Here is a 20,294-nt window from a genome sequence, read left to right as displayed (position 1 = left end):
AGCGTCGCTTTGCCACGATCCCGGGTCCATTTTTATTCCCCCTGCTCCCCGCCGGCAGCCGAACAACCCTCAGCCCTCATACTCCAGCCCCCCCATCCCCCCCCCGCGGCTGCCCACACGCCCGCAGCCGCCCCTCCCCCCCAACCGCCGCCGCTTCCCGCCCCCCGCGCGCGCCCCGCCCCCTCCCCCCGCGCCGCGCCCGCGCGCGAGCCGCGCGCGCCCCCTGCGCTGACGCAGCGGCGGTGGCGGCGGTCACGTGGCGCGGAGGAGGACGCCCGGCCTGTCGCACCCGGAGCCGCCGCCGCCGCCGCCGCCATGCCGCTGCCGCCCGGCCGCCCCCGCCTCAGGCTGGCCCTGGCCCCGGCGCTGCTGCTGCTGCTGCTGGTGGGCCCGGCGCGGCCGATCTCCTTCCAGCTGCCGGGCAAGGCCCGCAAGTGCCTGCGGGAGGAGATTCACCGCGACACGCTGGTCACGGGCGAGTACGAGATCGGCGCGCCGCCGGGCTCCTCCACCGGCCCCTCCGCCAACCTCAAGGTGCGAGCGGGGCGGATCGCGGCCCCCCGGACCGCCGCCGGCGCCCCGGCCCGGCCCGGCCCGGCCCGACCCGCCCGCGCGCGGCCGCCGCCGCCGTGACAGGGCCGCGCGGGGCCGGGGCCGGCGCCGGACGTGGCGGGGGCGGGGCGCGGGCCATGGCGCCGCGCGCGGCCCGCACGTAACGGCCGCGGGGCTGCGGGCGGCTCTGTCCAGCGGCGGGGCGGCCTCGGCCGCGGCCCGGGCGGGCTTTCTGCGAGCGGAGGCGGCAGCAGCTGCGGGGCGCCGGGGAGCTGCCGGCCTGCGGCGGGGCCTGCGGCAGCCTGCCGTGCCGTGCCGTGCGCCCTCTGCACACCGGCGGTGCTTCAGGGCCGCAGGACAGGGCCCAGCGCTGCTGTGGCGGGTTCGCTGCGCTCTCCGTGTGGCGTGGCGGGGTTACGGGTTGTGACCCCAGGCCTCCGCCGGCGTTGTTCTCTCTGCGTGGCACGGAGGGACTGTGGCTCAGAGCGCCAGGCTGCGGCAGGTTTGTTTTCCGTAGGTGGCGGACTTCCAGCCTGTGGGCCCTCCGTCCTGACGTGGCCTGTGTTTCCATGTATAATGCAGCACATACATGGGTTATAGTTACAGATGGTGGCAGGCCTTGCCTTTTACGTTTCTCATGATGGGAAGGATTGGGGCGCCTCAGTGACAGACAGCTTCCAGTGACGTAGTAGAGGATTGTGACAGGGCTTGCTTTGTGTTAGGGAACAGTGTGGGTGAACAGCTCGCCCAGCGTTTGCTATCTGGGGATTAGGTAATGGGGGAGAAAGGTAGGTAACAGCTTAAGAAGTTACACCAAGGCTTGCTGTCCCCATGAGATATCATAGGGGGAGGCATGTGGATTATAAGACATGTGGCACCACGTGGGGGATGGGCCGCTGAGATAAAGCCGTCCTAGGCCTGCCTTTGTTGACACTGTGTAGGGAGGAGAGAATTACAGTGACGTGGCTGTTCAAGAGCTCCATCTCTGCCTATAGCCTGGTACAAAGGGGCCAGGCAGCAGATCATAGTGAAAAGGTCAGATGGGGGCTTAGAAACAAGCTTTTCATAAGCAGTTACTCTGTTCTTTCTGTATCATATGACTTACATGGATTTTAATGGGGCATTTTGGCATACTACCACTGCTGCGGTGTTCACTGCAGGGAAGAAAGCACCAAGATGATAGCCTGAAGGACCTTTACAGAGTATAGGGGAAAGATCAGCAGAATATATATGTGAATAATAAATCTATCTATGTGACAGGAAGCTATTAAAATAACACTTCAGCAGCTTCACTTTAATTCTGTTCATTATCTTCCTTCCCTGGGCTTTCTTCTCATTTCCCAACTATCCAAGTAAGGTCTGTTACTAATCACTCTAACTTAATCCATTTGCAGAAGCTTGCTTTCTGTCCGTCTTCTCTCTGAGCTTCCAGAGGATTTTAAAAGTAAGTGTACAAGCAAACAGTGACAAGGCTGTCTGCTCAAGAATCTCTAGGTTCAGAAATGGGAGTGTTCAGTGAGCACTGTGAGATTTTTCTGAAATCATGTTACCCTTGCAGCATCTGCCTTGAAATACCTGAAAACCGTGGGATAGGGGTAGTCTTGCTTGGTTATGTTTCTGGATTGTTGCCTTTTTTTTTTTTTTAATTGTTTTGTGCTGTATAGTTACATCATTTGTAACAGGAAACTTATCTGTATATAGACAGAACCAAAACAGCTTTGTGTCTGAGTTTGTGCAGGAAAGGTTAGTTCAGGGCGTGATATCTGCAGGTGGTCTCCCTCCTTCTGCACTGGATGGTCTGTTTCAGTTCCCTGAATTGGGCCACCAGAACGTAGGAGGTTGGTAGTTAATCTTGGCTGAGCTCAGTATGGTTCCTGTCCATGAGCTAAGTTCTGTGTTTGTGATATTCCAACACTAACAGTGGCACCCTCTGTTTCTGAGGAATCTGCCCAATTTGCCAGCTGGCTATGGAAGGGAGGCTTTTGGGTGGATGACGTCTTGCTTGGGCCCAGTCACGTGCATCTGTCCATTGTTGAGGCTGGCAGTTTGGGGAGTTGTTGGGCTGTTTGTCAAGGGAGAACAATGCCCTGTCTGTGGAGGATGGTGTTACTGTAAATAACGTTAGAATATCATGAAAAATCCCTTTCAGGTCAACTTCTCCCCCACAAGTGTTCTGACTGGGTTACTTGCAACTTCTCCCACCCCCGCATGCCCAACTGAATGGGTAATGTATTTGCCTGATTTGGGTAACAGTGTCCAATATTGAAGGAAGCAGACAGCAGAGCTTTTACTGTCTGAGATCCTGTTTATGAGCGGGCTATTGCTAGAGCTGTAAAGGACAAAAATGGATCAAGCTGCACAGTATCCTTTAGCTAAAGCTTAGCTCTGGTCCCTAGAAATCTCTAGAGGACAGTGCTCAAAATAATAGGGACAACAGTAACAAGAACTGTTTCTTGAGACTGAGAAGCCAGTGGGCACACCGTGCAGTATGTATGTGTGTGTGTGTGTATAATATATACACACGTATGTATATATATAATTAGACTGGCATCTTGGTTAATCAGAGCTGCGCTGTTGAATAGTGTGCGCTGCATGGTCACCAAAACATATACTTTTATGTCATGTCTGTGTGGTCGGATAGAGATGGCTCTGCAGTGCAGTTAGGCCTGCTTGCTTGAGCTTCCAGTGGTTCGGTGGCTTGTCCCTGGCTGACAGGAGAAGTGGCAACACATCTGTCTCTGTACCTGACTGCATAGCCATTCTTTCCTCTGCTTGATGCTTGACTTCAGGTAGAGCTCTGATTGGGAACTGCAGTACTAGACCAGAGCAGTGCTCCTTGTTATCCTCAGATGCTGACAGATTCCAGATGGTTCAGGGGAAGCTAGAAGAAATCCCATAATAGACAATTATGGAATAATCTGTATGTAGAGGAAGTTTGTTGCTAATCTCTTGCCAGCTATGGTTTATACCCTGAGGCATCAGGTTTTATATCCTGTACTATTTTTCCTGCCTGATGTGGAAACTCTTATTATCTGTGTAAAGGTTTGAATCTGTTCTGAATCCTGGCGTGCTGCTGGCCTCAGTGGTATCCAGTGACAGGGAGTGAATTAGGTGCTGTTATAAGAAAACAAGATGAGTATTTCCTTTGAATCATTTCAAGTGCTTAGCTGTTCTATGTGCTTTTTGTACAGGAAAACAAGACTATAGATTACATGTGTGCTTTTTTCTTGTAAGATGGAGTAAGGGAGAATATCTAACTTATCTTCTCTGTATTACGTTTGTGTGTGTGCGTACTTCTCTCTTCTCTTCTTTTAAAATTATCCCCAAACTTTTCAGTCTCTTCCTCTGCAAGACTTTCAAAGACCTCTAGTAACTACAGCACTCAGGCTTTTCTGCTGTATCTGTTGAGGGAAACTGGGAAACGTTCCAGAGGAACACGTACTGTTGGTTTACATGCGATATTATAAAGCCTTCAGGTTTTTTCACTCCTGCTCACTGGTCAGCATATTTCAGCTGGACAGGCCTTTTAATTCAGTTGAGCACAGTGATTCTTAAGTCTCTGTCCTGAAACGTGTATCTGTTTTTGCTCTTTGTTGATGCAGTTTGTAGACTTCTACAGTTTTGGCCTATTCTTAGTGATTTCATAGAGTTAGCGCAAAGTAGTCATCATTCTGTGTAGTCTGAATTGTCTTCTGAAGTGATGACTTTTATGGATCCTGGCACCTAAACCTTGTATAATTCAGGGCCGTGCTGATGGTTCATTTCTAGGGGAACAGATGTGCCCTTCTCTCTTTCTTCTGCTAGGGAATGAGTCTTTTTTTGTCCCATAAGGCTTCTCTGTATTTCTGTTGCTATGGGAATTTATGAATTTTGCTTGCAAAAAGAAGCTACAGAGGCAATGAATAACAATTTGCTACAGCTAGAGAGCCTAAATATAGCGTGTATTCAGAAGTTGTAGGGGGAGGAGGGATGACTCTTTTTTAATCTGAATATGAATAAGTACCTGAGAGGCACTCTGACTTTTCCAGCTCCTGGGGTGGGGATGAGTGGGGGGAGGGACTGAAATGATTGAGAGGAAGGAGGTAAACTGTTGAAAGCAAAATGCAGTAAATTCAAAGCGGAGCCTAGGAGAAGTCTTCCAGCTTAGCTTAAGAAGCATAAGCGCATGGCAGTGAAACATTGTGTTCCTCATCCGCATTGCATCTCTCTTACAGATAACTGACTCAGCTGGACACATCCTGTATGCTAAGGAAGATGCCACTAAGGGCAAGTTTGCCTTCACCACTGAAGACTATGATATGTTTGAGGCCTGCTTTGAGAGCAAACTTCCTGTGGGTAAGTGAAGCGAAGCCTCCGCTTTTTGCCTCTAGCTGCTGATGAAGTTCATGTATATAGTGGATGCGTGCTTTAGGAGTACAGGTGAAGCGATCCCTGAGTGTCGTTTGCAGAACACTTTTAGGACTTTTAAAGAAGATCTGCAGGAGGTTGTGGGTAGCGTCAGAGGTACACAGTATCTGCTGTCAGTGTTGCATTTGGAAATAAGACATTTTCTGTGGCTGTTGTGTAGAGCGCTCAGGTTTTCTCTGCAAGAGGCATAAGAAAGGGGAATCTTGTGTATTCCTCCTGCAGAGGTCACTGCAGTTCTAATGAATGGCACGGGCAGGGAAGAAACCAGACCTGTTTTACTCTTGTCTTGCTTCTCCTCGTCTTGCAGTTGAGCCAGAATAGAGTAGGATGCCATCATTTCCAGAATCCCATCTTCCTTGCCAGTTGTCCATCTCTTTCCTTTTGGTGGAATGTGATCGCTCCAGAACGTTTACTTGGCAGCAATTCTGTGTTAGGTTGCAAAACATTTTCTGGCGTGTGTGTGTAGAAGAATGCGACCTTGAGTTGCACCCACAACTGCTCTCTAAGTGATCGACAAAGGGAAGGGGAAATGAACAGGACGTCAGTCTTGTATTTGTGCTGCAAGGATGGTTGCCTAACAGGCGCTGAGGCTTGTTTCCTGCGAGCCTGACGCATGTGCTGCTTTGAGTGGCTAGGTTCAATTTCAGGATAAATTTGTTGAAAAACAGCCAGCACGTGGGCTTTCTGTCTTGTTTGCTGTGGTGTGAGGGGATGCGAGTTTGTAGGTGCTCACATCTCTTCACAGTTGCTTTCAGAGTTCTGTTCTTTGGGCCCAGTTCTCCCATGTCTTATCCTGAAAAAAAAAACGAAGGTGTTTCACAGAGCAGCCACTTGCAGCATTCCCCATATCTGTTGAAAGGCAGTGTCTGTTTTGCTGTTCTGCTCCACATTTAAGATGCAAATAGTTTGCCAGCAGAAGAGGACTTTCCAGAAGCAGAAGGCAATTTTCTGCATTGGGATTGGGAAGGATTTGGCTTATAACACCTCTTCTGCAGTATTTTACAGATAAGGGAGAGACTCCAAATGCTCAGGGTTTTGCTTTTCCTTCACTCCAAAGGTAGTGCCTTCAAATGCTACATAACACATCGAGACATGCAGACAGCAGTGACTCATCTGGGAGAGTCACTCATGCCATTTACTGTCCAACACCTGGGTATTTGGGAGGTCTCCAGACAGTCCCACATACCCGTTCATAGCTTCCATGTGATCACACACTGAAGTGGGAAGATTGAAGGCTTCTTTCTTTAGTTGTGTCTAGACTCTTTTTTTCATTGCTTGCGACAAGAAGTTTCTTGCCTAGCCTCAGCCCCTTATAGCTCTTTCTGTGGCATCAAATGCTTTTTCCCTGTCTCCCTTGTGTTGTTGTGAGTTTCTTTTGAAGCTTTCCTTACAGGTGAGGATAAAATATTTCCAAGTGCAGCTTCTACCAGGTGACCAGTGGGAGACTGAGGTGCCAAAATCTAGAGCTGCTCAACTGAGCAGCTGTATCTTCCTCTGGAGGCTTTCTCTTTGGTGGCATCCAAGCTGCCAGTTTCTTCTTGGCCCCAGGGGCCCTGTATTCCTTGCTTTCAATATATGCTGCACAGTGGGTATCCCCCAACTTCCCATGCTTGTGCCAGTATTCAAGGAAGCATTAAGGTGAGGGAGGTGGCACTGTGAAACTGAGTTGTGTGTAGGGCTTGGTGACTGGGTAAGAGAAATCATGTCACAAGCAAGTGCCTGCCTTGGCTTTTCTATCATGTTGGCACTGGTCAGTTGGCACTGACCAGGCTCTGATTTCTCCCCATGTTTCTCTTTAACAGATTTTCTTTTTCACAGTTTCCTCAGGTAAGTAGTCAGGGCTTCTAGTGCTGCAGCCAAGGAGGATGTTGGTAGAGTATAGGGAGAGGACAACTGTTGGCAGAGGAAGCCGAGAGCCGTTGGGCCAAGGAGGGTCTAAGCAACTGGGATTTCTCAATTTATAACCACAGAAATGAGGAAGAGGAAGTGAGGAGATCCTGTGTTGAAGGTCCAGCTTGTCTTAGTAGAGAGGCCTCTTAGGGCACTTCTTGGAGCTGTGGGTGTTTGTATGGCAGACTTTTTTCCCCTCATCCAGTCCTCCACTCCTACTTACTGTCTACTCAGTAAGACAGGGTGCTGTCTTACTGACCAGTGCTCTGTTCCCAGGACCACTTATTCTAGCATCAGATGCTAATTTCTGAGGAGAAAAGCATAGACTGCATTACATGCTCCCCTGTGGGGCTCTTGCTATATGCTAATCTTTATCTGTCTTCTCCCTTATAGTGATGGCAAAGCTGTGTGGTCATATTAGAATTGTTGTTAGAACGCTTATGGAGAACTGGTTTTGCTTTCCACTCTAACAATAAAAATTAAAAATCTGAATTTACTGGAGGGAGTGGAGCATCACTTTGCTGCTTATACTTCTTTGAGGCAGCCTTTAATTCTTCTCTTCACCAAAGAGTTCAATGACTTATGTATTCTGGAATTTTCTTTGGAAAACTTTTTGACAATCCAGTTTAACAATCCTATTTTCCCATTGACTTAGTGAATTAGGAGCTCTCTCAATCTCCCAGGAAGCAGCTTTGTGTTCACATGAGATGACCCGATGAAGACCCTGGTCTCCCAGGGGATGTAGGTATTAGCAGGACAGTTTAGTTCAAGATCTCTGGAACTTCCTGTTTTTTATCTTGCTGCTTATTGCCTGCAGGAGGAGCAGGGAGTTACTGAGGGTCTGGCGTCCTTGAAAGAAGCTGCCTAGTACCTCAGCCTCAGTAAATTTCTGGAAGAGCAACTTCATTTTTTCTAGGATAGTCCCTGATAATGTTAACCTCTTGCAGAAAGTCTGCTTTCCGTGCCTTTGCGCTCAGCAGCTCTTTCATTTGTCTGCTTTCTTACTGCCTCTTGGCAGCTCTCCCTTCCAGCTCTCCCTTCCAGACCAATTAATGCTTCCAGTTCTGTTCTCCTGTTCATTGGCCTTTTCATCTTCCTTACTTCTTCCTGGAAGCCCCAGAGCTCCACCCAAGCTACTGTAATTCAAACAACATAAAAAACCCTCACTGAAGTGTGTGCTTTGGATTTTTTTGTGGGGCTACTTTTGGCCATCCTATCTGTCAGTCTCCAGGCATACTGATACATGACATAAGTGGTCAAAACCTGTGGCTGGAGAATGGAGCATGGGGTTGTTGTAACATGTCTGTTAAAGAACAGTGCTGGGGTTTGAGTTTGTTTTTACAGTAACCAGTCTTTTTTAAGCAAACTGAAAATTTCAGTCCTAATCCTAATTGATCCATTAGGCTCTTACGTAGCTGGGTTTGAATGTTGAGCCATTGTGTCCCATAGGAAACTAATGAAACAGTTTGTAGTTGATATAGACCATAGTGCCAGTAGTTATTCCATGTCCTGAGAGCAATACAAACTGGAGATGACTCTGCTCAGGTGGTGAAGGAGCTTTTTAGTGGATAGAAAGAGAACTTGAGGCTGCCATATTAAAGATCTGGGACACGTTTCTAGCTCGATCTGAAGTGTCCCTGTGTATTGAATTTGTGGACTGAGGAACGTCCACCTGGCAACCTCCTAAGGCAAAGGATAAGTCTTGGGTATGCTCCTGGATAAAGACTCTGAAGTTCATAGTGTAAGTGAATTTAAACCTTATGTTTTCTTGGCAGCCAAGTGAGGACAACTATATGCCTGAAAGTGCTGGGGTTTGGGAATGTGGTATGCACGAGCGTGTCCTTCGTGGGTGGTGTAGTGGAATAGGATATTCAGTGCAGCTGAATGTTCTCTCTCTATGTATGTATGTATATGTGTGTGTGTGTGTGTGTATATATATAAACTATATATAGAGAGTTTTATTTTTAGCTTTCCCAGATATGATAGTTTGTAGCTGTTAAAAGAGGCTGTTAGCTGTAGAGTTCTCTAGCGTGGAGGCTCCAACCTTAAAACATACCTGTTCTGCTGTTGACTGCAACCTTATCCTACTTGCTGTGGCTGCAGATTGCAGTTCTCTGAAGTAGCATTGTGTTTTCCTGGCTTAGGAAGCCTTCTGTCGTCTTGGGGTTCGCATTAGTGGTGTGGGTCCCAGACATCTGATCTGTTCTTTCCCTGAAAAGATACTTTGCAGTGTTTGTCTCTTCTCCTGAGACTGTGCAGCATGCTAGGACCAGTACTCCCCATAGGCTGTAACCCTGAGTTAGAGTTTTCCTTCTGCTCCTTTATATGTAAAATCATTTACAGCCCTAGGGATCCTAATAAATGGTTGGTGCGTTTCCTGCTAGGAGGAACACGGGCTCCCCAATTGAGTATTTGTCCCTCTGCTGACTTGTCTCTAGCCAGGCTGTCTCATAGCAGCTGGTATGCATCTTCTAATCCTCTGCAGTTTTTACAGTGATTTGCATCCTACACACACTTAGCATTCTTAGTTACAGCTTGTTCTCATTATCTTTGGGAGGCTCTCTTTCAGCCAGGATTTATTCTGAAGTCTCTGTATTTTTAGGCTGGACTGTGCTGCCTCCGCAGTTAGCTGCAGACTGGAGGGGAGGGTGTTGTGAGCCCTTCCTCAGTGGTGGGGAGAGCTGGTGATTTCCTGGCAGGCTGAATGTTTCGCACAATGAATCCTTTCATTATGCTTCCAGGAACAGGGAGGATGCCGGACCAGCTCGTGATTCTGGATATGAAGCACGGAGTTGAAGCAAAGAACTATGAGGAGGTATGTCGCTTGGCTGCCTGCACTTTAGACTCCCCTTTCCCAGCACTCACATGATGCCATTTGTAGATCTGGGGCTCGTGATGGGAAGCTGTTTTCCCAGTGGTGATGAAAGCCTCTCTGCAACCTACAGATCCATTGAAGCTTTGTGTGTTGCAGCGGATGGGGGCAGACATCAGCTAAAATCCATTCTGTGCTCTGGCAACTGAGGCCTAATGTGTGACTTTCTTTACCAGGGTAGTGTGACCCAGCATAGGTATTAGAGGCAACGAGAGGTTGAGATGTGTAGTTTCCCCTGACTCAGCAGCAGAGGGCATTTTAGGTTAGTATCAGATCATCCCAAAAGGGAAGTTGCATTTCTACTGTTGTTACCTTCATGACTGTGAGAGATGCTGGTCTGACAGTCAAGAAATGGTGCTTGTGCGTTTCTAGCAACTGGCAGTGTATCAGTATAAAAATATTTGGCAGAGTAGTTCGTGTGAAATGAGTATTTGATTTGAAGGCATTGCGTTGAGAATGGACATGAAACCTAAACGTTTCCGTTTTCGGATTTAGCTTTTTTAGACCCAAAAGCCAGCTGTGTGGAATAGCAGTTGCTTTGTGGTTGGGACAGTCTCTGACTGGTTTGTAGGCTGAATTTTGATTACAGCTACCGTGCTTTTGGCTTGCTAGGATTTAAGGTTGATTAGCCCCCAGTAGATCCTGTGCCTGAGAAAATGAGAGTTGTTAGTTGTGAAAGGTTCAGTGCCCGTAGCAATGATTTGCAAGAACAAAACAGCATGGGAGATGCCTTATGGAGGAGAGTGAGTAGCAGAGGCAGTGTATGGTGGCAGTTAGGAAGACTAATATTTCTGAGCTGGGTCTGCTAGAGTTTTATATTCTTTTGAGCTTTTGGGCTAGCACATCCCACGTGGAGAATAAGAAATAAGCTTGGGGTCAGCAAAGAGCAAAGCAATAATTGGGCCAGCTGGCCAACTGTCTGGCTAAACCAGCTATTGAAGGATTACGATGTTGAAATGTTATGGCGTGACTCCTGAAAATGTGACTGAATTATGGCGACTGGATGTACAGAATTTCTTTAAAGACAACCCTGAAATATACGCTTGAGTTATTTTTGTAATGCTCCCTCTAAGTACTGTTCCCTGTAGAAAGGTTCCTTTATGCTGGTATATCTGCATCCTTAACTGATTAAACTAACATAATTGTCTTGGATTAAAAGTAAGAATACATCACACTCCTCTCCAGTGTAGTTAGACCAATGCGAAAGGTCTGTGGACGGATTTAGGTAAAGAAGAATGTAGACCGGCAGTCCTACGATGCTATCAAATCCGGATCTTGACAGGGGTAGGAAGCCACCTTGACTTCTGGGGACCTTTCAGAGTGATGGATGATGTCTAGCCTTGTCAAGCAGCATGTCTGCGAAGTACTCAAACTGGTTTACTGTTTTTTTGACTTGAGAGGTTGGTGTAAGGCCTCAGAAGGGAGGGCTGCTGTCCAGGATTCTGTCCTGGAATTGCTGCCTTCTAGAGGCTTTTGCTTGTGATGTTAATCTGCTGTAAGGCACCAATGTCCTCTCTTCCTCCCAGTTCTTGTTGTTGAGCTGTTGCAAGGAGAGTTGATGCAGAGATTTGAGCCAGAGTCGATGATACTGTCCTGCTTGTGCATGGATATGTGCAGTGAGGATAGGGGTGATGTGTGAGTCTGGCTGCATCAGTTTGCTTTGCTCCAAGAATGTCTGGATCTATGCAACTGAGACAATGAGCTAGGTTAGAGAAATCTTAGCTGTCTTACTGTATGGCTTGGTCAGTCGTCTTTGTTCCTGGGGTAGGGAAGCAAAACTTTCTCCGTTTAGCAGATAGAATTGGAGGTAAGGAAAGGTGAAAGGACTTTTCGGAGGACACCGGGAGGACTAGCTGATCTAGAAAGGAACCTATTTCTCCAAGTCCTTGCCAAATTCTGCCACAGCGTGGCTCTCTGTGCTGGAAAGAGAGTTAGGCTTTAGCCTGTCTGTGAGTGGCCCCGAGAAGCTCGATGGAGTTGTTCTCTTGGTTGGCCTCTGGTGGTCATGATGTTGTCATGCCTTCCAAGCTGATGATGTTTCCGTTGCTCACCATCACAAATGGTGAGTTTTTTACAAAATCCTTTGCAGCAACTGTGCATGTTGCTAATGGGAGGTTGGCTTCACTAGAGGCAAGAGGGGTTTAAGGATATACATCTGAGAGTCCATGCCAGACTGAGAGTAGCCTCACCTATTAACAGCAGCTAAAGGGATGCAGGATGGAATAGACGAGCCTAGGTTTTTCCCTGTGGAGCCTTTCTGTGAATGTGCAAACGTGCCTTCCGGGATGGTATTGGAGCCTGTCAGCTTAGGGTTGTTTTGTCAGTAGAGATGCCTGAAACCTTGTGTGTGCTACAGACTGCTGCTGTAACTGTGTCAGCAAAGCGCAGGCTGTAGGCATGATTGTGCTAGTGCCAGTTTTTCAGCAAAGCTCTTCTGGCAGAGTTGTGTCCAGACCACAGGGTTTTGTAAGTGCAGTGTGTCAGCTAAAAAGTGGGAGGGTTTTGATCTCCTATATCCTATCCCCTCTCATACTCTTTCCAAACTGACACTGTTTTGCTGGCAGAACTGTAGTATAGAGCTAGTCTCAGTGTAAAAATACTCAGATGACTGCTTGAGGGCCTACTGCTTACCACAGCATGCATGTCATGCAGAAGACCCTTCAGTGAAATGGCTGATTAAATAGCATTGACCTGGTTGTGAGTGTCTCTTCAGATCCACTCTGCCTGGACAGTTGTATCTAGAAATGGCATTTCTGCTCCATGAGCGCCCTCTATTGCCTGCATGACTGCCACCTTGAGCTGTGAGGGACTTGGTCCTGGACTTCATTTTTAAGTAATTCTGTGTCACTGTGAGAAGGGTGCCCTGCAGCCAGTCTGTGAACTGAAGGTGTGCCATGTGTTTCCTATAGGGATTCCCAGGTCATACGGTATTTGTTTTCAGTTGCATTACCTCAGGACACAAAGTCTGGCCTTCAGCTGCGGGTTCTCTCATTTGTAGTAATGACAAATTATGTGCAAGAACCAGGGTTATTCAAAATCCGCAATGTAGCGGTGGCAGGAATTGCATTTAGTTTCCTTTGTGTAATGTCCTTGTGTCACACGTTTTTACGTGCTGTTTAGTCAGGCTGGGCCAGGGAACTTTTATGACTCCACATGTTTTCAACTTTAAATAGTTACTGTAATGGAGTGCGCTTTCCAATTGAATTTCCTGTAGATTTTTCTTTTAGATAAAACTCTTTGGCTTACAGGAATGTGGATTGCATGATATGCACAAAAATGATGTCCTGTAAGATCCACTTTTTTGAAGCTTATCTATCTTGTGGTTCTTTTTTTGTTTTTTATTTTTAATTGGCTGAGATGGAGCCCATCCCTTATGTATTCCAGCAGCGTCACCTGGTGGACTGAGGCAAATGCAGCACTCTGTAGCTGCATGGTCCCTACCAAGAGCATTGTGGTCTTATGTCTGTAATAAAACTGCTGTTATTAGGAATCAAAGTGCCCTGACTTCCTGGGACTTACGGCAATGGTTAGCAAAGCGCATCTCAGTGCTACTGTCCAGTGGGCATGTATAACAGTGTTGTGTACCTATATAAGTTACAGTTAGCTGTACCTTGGTCTGTGGCATCTATTCACTGGAGGTTTAGCCGTGTGGTAAGCTCTTCGTACCCAGTGCAAAGCAAATGAAGCAAACTGTGATTAAACTAACACTTAGGAGAATAATGAGGGAATGAGCTCGTGTGTATGCTTTGCCCCTCCTTTGAGTTGGAGGCATAAATCTGTGTTCCTGAGAACAGGTAGGAGAACTGATAGTGTTTTATGCTATGGTAGTTTCTGGCCTGTAGAGGCATTTCCCTAGGGGAAGGATGTGTCAGATATGAAGTATGTGAGAAGGAATGTTTCCAGCTAGCAGCAAAAGCCCATGTGGGAGCTTTGGGTTTTGGATCTGTGATTTCCTGACTCTCCTGTTTTCTAGATTGCTAAAGTGGAGAAGCTGAAGCCTCTGGAAGTAGAATTAAGGCGTCTAGAAGATCTTTCAGAGTCCATCGTTAATGACTTTGCGTATATGAAGAAACGAGAAGAGGAGATGAGGGACACTAATGGTAAGACTTTGTGTGTTCCTTGGGAGGATCGGCGCTCTAAGACGTTTGGTCTTGCTGAGTGTGTTATTAGGACAGAATCTAGAGATGAGGCGATTACAATGGTCTCTGCCTGTTCTGTTCCTAGTTAGAGAAACCCTCTGCAGCTTCTCTCCTTTTGAAGCAGTCACTCAGTCTTGTTTGTCCTCTCTCTAGAAATCAGTTCTTTCTCTCTCCAATCCTAGCGTGAATTATTCTGTACTGTTTCATGCTGCCATTTGATCACAGTTTAATCTTGTCCCCTCTCATTAGATGACCTTCTTTTATTCTCATGTACTGCTGGTGCTTGGGTGCCCTTACCTTCATGCTATTTGATATCTTGACTCTGAAGTTTTGTAAGGATGGGGAGAAAATACCCTGGGGACTTTGCCCTCTTGAGGAGCATCCTGTGATGTTGGACTCCTGTGCAATGGTTTGTTGTCTGTTTCAGAGTCGACAAACACCCGGGTTCTGTACTTCAGCATTTTCTCCATGTGCTGTCTCATCGGACTGGCCACTTGGCAGGTCTTCTACCTGCGTCGCTTCTTCAAGGCCAAGAAACTGATTGAGTAAAGGAGCAAGACCTCCTCCCCCTCCTTTCAGACCCAGCTGGACACCACTGGGACCCAGCCGTGGCCCTCTGGAGCCATCTCATGGATGATACCCACTGATTGGAGCTTTCCTGCAGGAACTTGGCCCCCAAAGGGGGAGGGGAGCATAAACATTGGAGGCAATTGGGGACTTGTGAAATCCTGTTGGATGTTGAGGGTGGGGGAGGTTGTGATGGGTTTGGGGGTTCCTGGGGCAGCGATTAAATAAAAATGATGTTTCCATGACAGCTGCAGCAAACTTTTGCGCTGTCTGTTCTCCTTTTATAATCTTGGCTTGATGATGTCTCCCATCTGTCTGTGACTGTAGTGTTACTGTGAGCCTGCTGAGCTCATTAGGTGCAATGCAGCTAGCACCAGGGCAGAGTGGGGGATTCCCTGTTCTGACCAGCTGGGATCTAAGCCTCATGCAGATAGAGGTTGGTGCAAAGCAACAGGATTTGTCATTCCAGCAGGGCCTGAGGATAGAGGGAGGTCCAAGCTTTGGTCCCTGTCGTGGACCTCGGTGTTTCTCCCTGTGGGAGCTGGAATCTTTGTGGTGAGGGGTCCAGGCACTTGAGTGTGATGATTCAGCCTGGAGGAAGGGGAGCCTTGGAGGGCAGGCTTGCTAACATATTTGAGCTTGGAGAGGAGAAGCCTGTCCTGCTCAGATAAGCTGTTCAGCCTTGATCCCAACCTTGCTCCACGTGTTTAATTTGGACTAGCCTCTCCTGTTCTGAAATGATGCGGCAGTTTCCCTGAAAGCCGTGGTCAATGACAGCCTTTTGCAATGCAGACCGGAGGCATCAGTCAGATACAGTTGCAGTGCAAATAGGAGCAGGTTGTGCTAGGAAACCTTGTCTTATGTTGAGCAGGAGACTTTTTTCACCTAACGCTGTAGAGTTTATTCAGCAAACAGCTGGATAAATCTCCCTCTTTTGAGACCTCAAAGCAAGGTATGCTTTTGCTATGTGAAGCGTGAAGGCCTGTACCCTGCTTTGAGGTCTGGGGGTGCAAGAGGTGCTTTGCAGGTTAGCAGAGGAGTTGGAAGTGTGTGGATGAACTAGAAAGCATTACAAAGTAGGAACAGACTAATGCTGCATCTGTGGAGCATCTGAGCTGTGCCATCAGCAGAACTGTTATTCTCCTATGCGGTATTACAGAGAGCAAGGGGACTCTCATAGGTTCTTAGCCGTCCAGATGGCATTATGTCAAATAATCCAGGCTGGGAAAAAAACAGGCAGGTTCATTTCCTGGACTTACATGCTGCAGTTTGTAGGCAGTGATTAAAATTCTTTTGTCTTCTCTGCATTCCTTCAGAGCAAATGGTTCAGCAGCACAGCCTTGTGGACTCACGTGCCTAGACCATTCTGGCTAGGGAAAGGGTTGTCATGGCCCTGGGCCCAGCCTACCATTTTGAAAAAAGCACGTGTTTTATAATTTCTAACCTGAATCTGATCTATTGTTGGGAGGGAAACGGTTGTTCAGGGTGAGGCAATGGGAAAGATGGTGAAAAGATGATCTACTGTCACCTAATACATTAGGACTTTGCACCTCCTTTTCCATTGCCAAGATCCTGGAGTTGTTAGTTCTACTGGAAAGTGCTTATATTGCTTTTAATTTGTGTCCTTTTTAATAAAGCCATATGAAGAACCCAAGTCCACTCCTCTCCCCCTGCATCCGCTTTATCCTTGTAAAGTTTTGAGAGCTGTTACAGCGCAGAACAGCAGTGATGCCACAGGACTGAATTACAAACATCACTTGAAGTTAGTTTTTAGGTCCTACATTTTGAAGCCTGTAGCAGATCTGTTAAGGTTTTGTTTGTTATTTTTTTATATATATATATATATATATATATATATATGTAAATTGAAAAGACAATACCAGGTGGAGGCTTTCCCTGTCTTGTCTGTTTTGATATCCTCTCCCCGATCTTATCAGAGTGCAAAACAAATCTTTATCCTAAAAATGGTGGTGAGGCTTTCAGGTCCCCAGGTGACTGTTGCAGTATCATCGTTCTGATGTTGCTTTTTGATCTTCACTGTACTGGTATGGTTACCAGGGAACAGATGTGGGGGACTAGTATGAATTTATCTGTAATTACTGGTTGGGGGATTTTGTCAATTTTCTCAAATAAAATTTCTTTGGGGAAAAATAACCCACCCCAGTTGTCTGTGCAAGTCTTGTCCTCTTTGTGCGCATTCCTACTGACCGCTGTTCCCTGCAAGCTGACCTGTCATAGGAAACAGCAGACACGCAGAGCCCCAGCAGGACTTTGGATTTCTCTACCAAAAGTTGTTTTCAAAAGAATTTGAGAATTCTGGAGTCTGGAAAGGACTGTGTGTACTGAATTTTGTCTGAGGAATAGGATCAACCCAGCAAATGGCAGTCACTCAGAAAGAGTTGTCCCTGATAAAAACTCTTTGTTTTATTTGCCTTTTTTCCCTCCCCATCTTCCTAATCATCTCTCTCTGTGTGGAGAGGTTTTGAGAACGCCAGTTTGGTTTATGCTTGGCTGATAGTGAAATAGGGCTGATGCTCTAGAGTACAAGGCCCAGTTTTTCACTGTCAGCTCCCAAATAAAATTCAGCTGATAAATTTAATTACTTTCAGTTTTGTGCTTCAGAGAAAATCTTAAATTGTTGCGAAGATGAGTTAGTCCTCTGTGAGCGACAGATCTTCACTGAAGAGAGTGATGAGGTATTTACCTGACTGCTGTCAGATAACCTCTGTTGGGCCTCAGGCAGTGACCAAGTGAGGTATGTCACATAACAGCGCTGAGGCTACTTAAATGCTACGTAACTGGTTAATAGTATCAGGGAGAATTTCGAGAAGGGAAATTCCCAGACCTCTGGATAAGGATTAGCCTCCACAAGTTCTTGCTTGGATGAATAGTTGAGTATGTGAAATCATACAGCTGTTCTCATGTGGTAGGTTGGAGGTGAGTCTGAGCAGTTTCAAAGTACTGTGCATGCAGAGCTGGTGTGTTCATTCCATTTTACTTCTGGGAAACGGGCTAAAGTTGAGCTGTTACAGATACTTGGGTCTGAGCCCATCTTTGTGTGAGCCCATCTTTGTGTGTGACAGATGCATCACTGGTAAATCTATAATTGCCTGTAGCAAACTGCATCAGACATTTCCAGCCTCTTCCACCCACTTGTCAACGTGACTAACAGTTTAATTATCATGCTACTTACACAGCGCGTGAACATTCCTAAGTAAGGTATATCTTCGTGCATTCCCCCTCCTAATATGTCAACGTAAATTGTGTTCTTTGTAAAAAGTACCCAGGGCAGCTGCTGTGTGTGTACACACTTCAGAGGATGAACATTTTGCACTCTGCTGACTTGTCACGAGTCAGATATGTGAGATATAACCCAAGCGTACAACACCTGTGTTTAACTACAAGGCAGCCTCTGAAGGACTTTTGACTCAAACTAATCTCACAACTAGTTGGCAAGATCATTAGGGGATTCCAACCTGAACAGTTCATGGGGCCCTACAAGAGGTGTTTTGGGAAAGTAGTGTGGCCTCTCTTGACTGTTGCAAATTCATGGAATTAATTTCTGTCTCTCATCTCCTTAGTTGGGTCTTTCAACTGTTGGGTCTTTCTGAGGCCCAAGATGTCCTCACCTTTGATGAACAAAGACTGCGGCACACTAGATTTCCTTAAGTTGAAGGCTGCTCTGTGGAAAAGAGAGAGCAGAAACCTGAAAACTGATGCACGTTTCACAGGAGAAAAAAGTTGAGATGGGTGGCTTGTGAAGACTAGCTATTCGGGGTGGGTTGTGCCCTTCCCCAACCTTAAATTTTGACAGGCCCCCTTGCATGTTCTGACGTTTCTACCCCCAAGCAAACACTGGTGTTTGTGGGGTGACTCTTGAAGACCTGTCCTCCTTTGAGGAGGATGGAAAGAGCAGAGGATTTAGAAATAACTCTGCCTGTTGGTATTTCTTGGACCTTTCCATAAACCTGACAACAGGTGAGCCCCAGCTTTTCCTGCAACACTGAAATATAGTTATGAACTCAACTCGCACAGAAAACTCCGGCAGGCTCTTTGGCAATGTTTTTAAGAAGTCTGTTTTACTTCATACTGAAATGAGCTGGGAGTTACCTCGTTTCATCTGCAGCTAAAGTAACTCCTTAAACTTTCTGCAAAATAGCAAGTAATTGACGCTTAATTTCTCTTTATGTTGCAAGTGGTCTGTGAGGTTTATCACTTCAAACTAAATTCAGTAGCTTACTCTTCTCTATTTCAGACTTGCTGAGATAGCCTGCCAGAGGACCTATGGCTTTTAAGTACCCACCCCAGCAATCTTAGCTGTGAGAGTCATTTGTATAGCTAATGTCTGGAGAGAGCAGCTGTTTCCTTAAGGGCTCTTTTGATTTGTTTTATTTCAGTTTCTGCAATAAAATGTAGATGTTGAATAACTTCCTTTTGGAGCAAGAGACAGCTATAAGAGTCAAAAAAGACAGCTACAGAGCAGTTCTCACATAGCTCAGTCTTGCCTCTTTTATGGTTTCCTCTGTTGCTAATTTCCTTTCATAGATAATATTCCTGAGGCACTTTTGTCTTGAGCTTTTAAATGATACGGTTGTTACGTTGTGTGATCTTTACATAGGCTGTATGAGGAGAGCGGCCCTGCTGAGTCAAGTTTTAATGAGATGAACTGTCCTCTTGGTTCTTTGGGGCAGAGTATTCCTGCAGGTGCCACCCAGACAAGGCAGGCAGAGGGAGACATGCTTGTATTTTGCGGCTATATCGCATTGCAGCTCTAGCTGGATTTGCTGCAGAGCTTCACCCTCTAGGGTGTTTTTCACCCATTTCTGCTGCTCATTCTTTTCTTTCCTGCTTTCCATGCCATCCAATCTTTTGCCAGGTGTATGACGCTTGCTATAGGTATGTAACGTGAACCTCATTGTGTTGCCGTCTTAGTTATTAGTTAATTATAATTAACCGTGTAGATGTCTTTTCACTTTTCATTGTGGGCTGCTCTTTCCTTAAGTTATTAAGGACTTGCACTGTTTTCCTTCAAATGACAATATTGCTACCCTAGGCTGCATTCATCTTTCAGTAGTGATTTTGCAAGGGACAGAATGGCATATTATCAAATCCAAATACTCTAAACTAAATTGTGGTCTCTTTAAATGTTTGAGTGAAAAATGCAATATAAAGTTGAATATATATTCTTCATTCGTATTCCAGTAAACCTGAGTGGCCAGTGTATGTCTTGTTATGCTGTGCTTTTAAAAGCAAAACGGTGGGGTGGCTAAACCTGATTGTAGATGCTATCGTGATCATCAGCTTATGAAAGGCCAGGATGAAAATGCAGGTAATAATGGACAAGATAACCCTACTTTTTAATATAGAACATGAATATTGATCTTTCAAGTAGTCTTACAGTTTTTTGAAGTTGTTGCAGACTCTTTAATCTCATTTCCATGAGACTGAATTTTTTTTTTGCCAGATTACATTTTGCTAGGTATTTCCCTTACAGTGGAGGGAGAGGCAGTGAATAATATTTAGTAGAACATATCTGAGCTTTTTCATGCATTCTTGTAAGCTCCTTTATTCTAAACCTGAGGTGCCACCTTTGCTGCTTGGAAGGACAACGTCTTTGTATGGAAATAGGTACAACCCGCAGCTAATAAACTGTGGCAGGTAAATTATTTACTTTAAAAATAGGTATTTATAGTGGAAATGCTGAACGCCTTTTAAACCTAACCACATCACAAGGAACCCCAGTCATGTCACGTTCTAAGAGCAGAAAGAACCTTCTCAAGGTAGTGAGATAAAAGCTAACCAGGCTTTGTTCTCCTTGTTTTTAGGGATTTATACTTCAGCTCCTCAAATCTAATATGAGCATAGGA

The 20,294-nt window shown here is 46.2% G+C and overlaps 1 protein-coding gene across 1 annotated transcript; it reads left to right on the top strand.

Annotated features, from left to right (window-relative positions):
• Positions 1–207: 207 nt before the first annotated feature.
• On the top strand, positions 208–16,076 carry TMED10 (transmembrane p24 trafficking protein 10). The gene is made up of 5 exons (XM_068946594.1): positions 208–534; positions 4,767–4,887; positions 9,591–9,664; positions 13,695–13,821; positions 14,288–16,076. The coding sequence occupies exons 1-5, from the start codon at positions 316–318 to the stop codon at positions 14,407–14,409; spliced, it is 663 nt and encodes a 220-aa protein (XP_068802695.1). The 5' UTR covers positions 208–315; the 3' UTR covers positions 14,410–16,076.
• The last annotated feature ends 4,218 nt before the right edge of the window (positions 16,077–20,294 follow it).

This window comes from Struthio camelus, chromosome 5, assembly GCF_040807025.1.
Source record: "Struthio camelus isolate bStrCam1 chromosome 5, bStrCam1.hap1, whole genome shotgun sequence".
Classification (NCBI taxonomy): Eukaryota; Metazoa; Chordata; class Aves; order Struthioniformes; family Struthionidae; genus Struthio; species Struthio camelus.
This window is presented reverse-complemented; position numbering and strand designations above follow the sequence as displayed.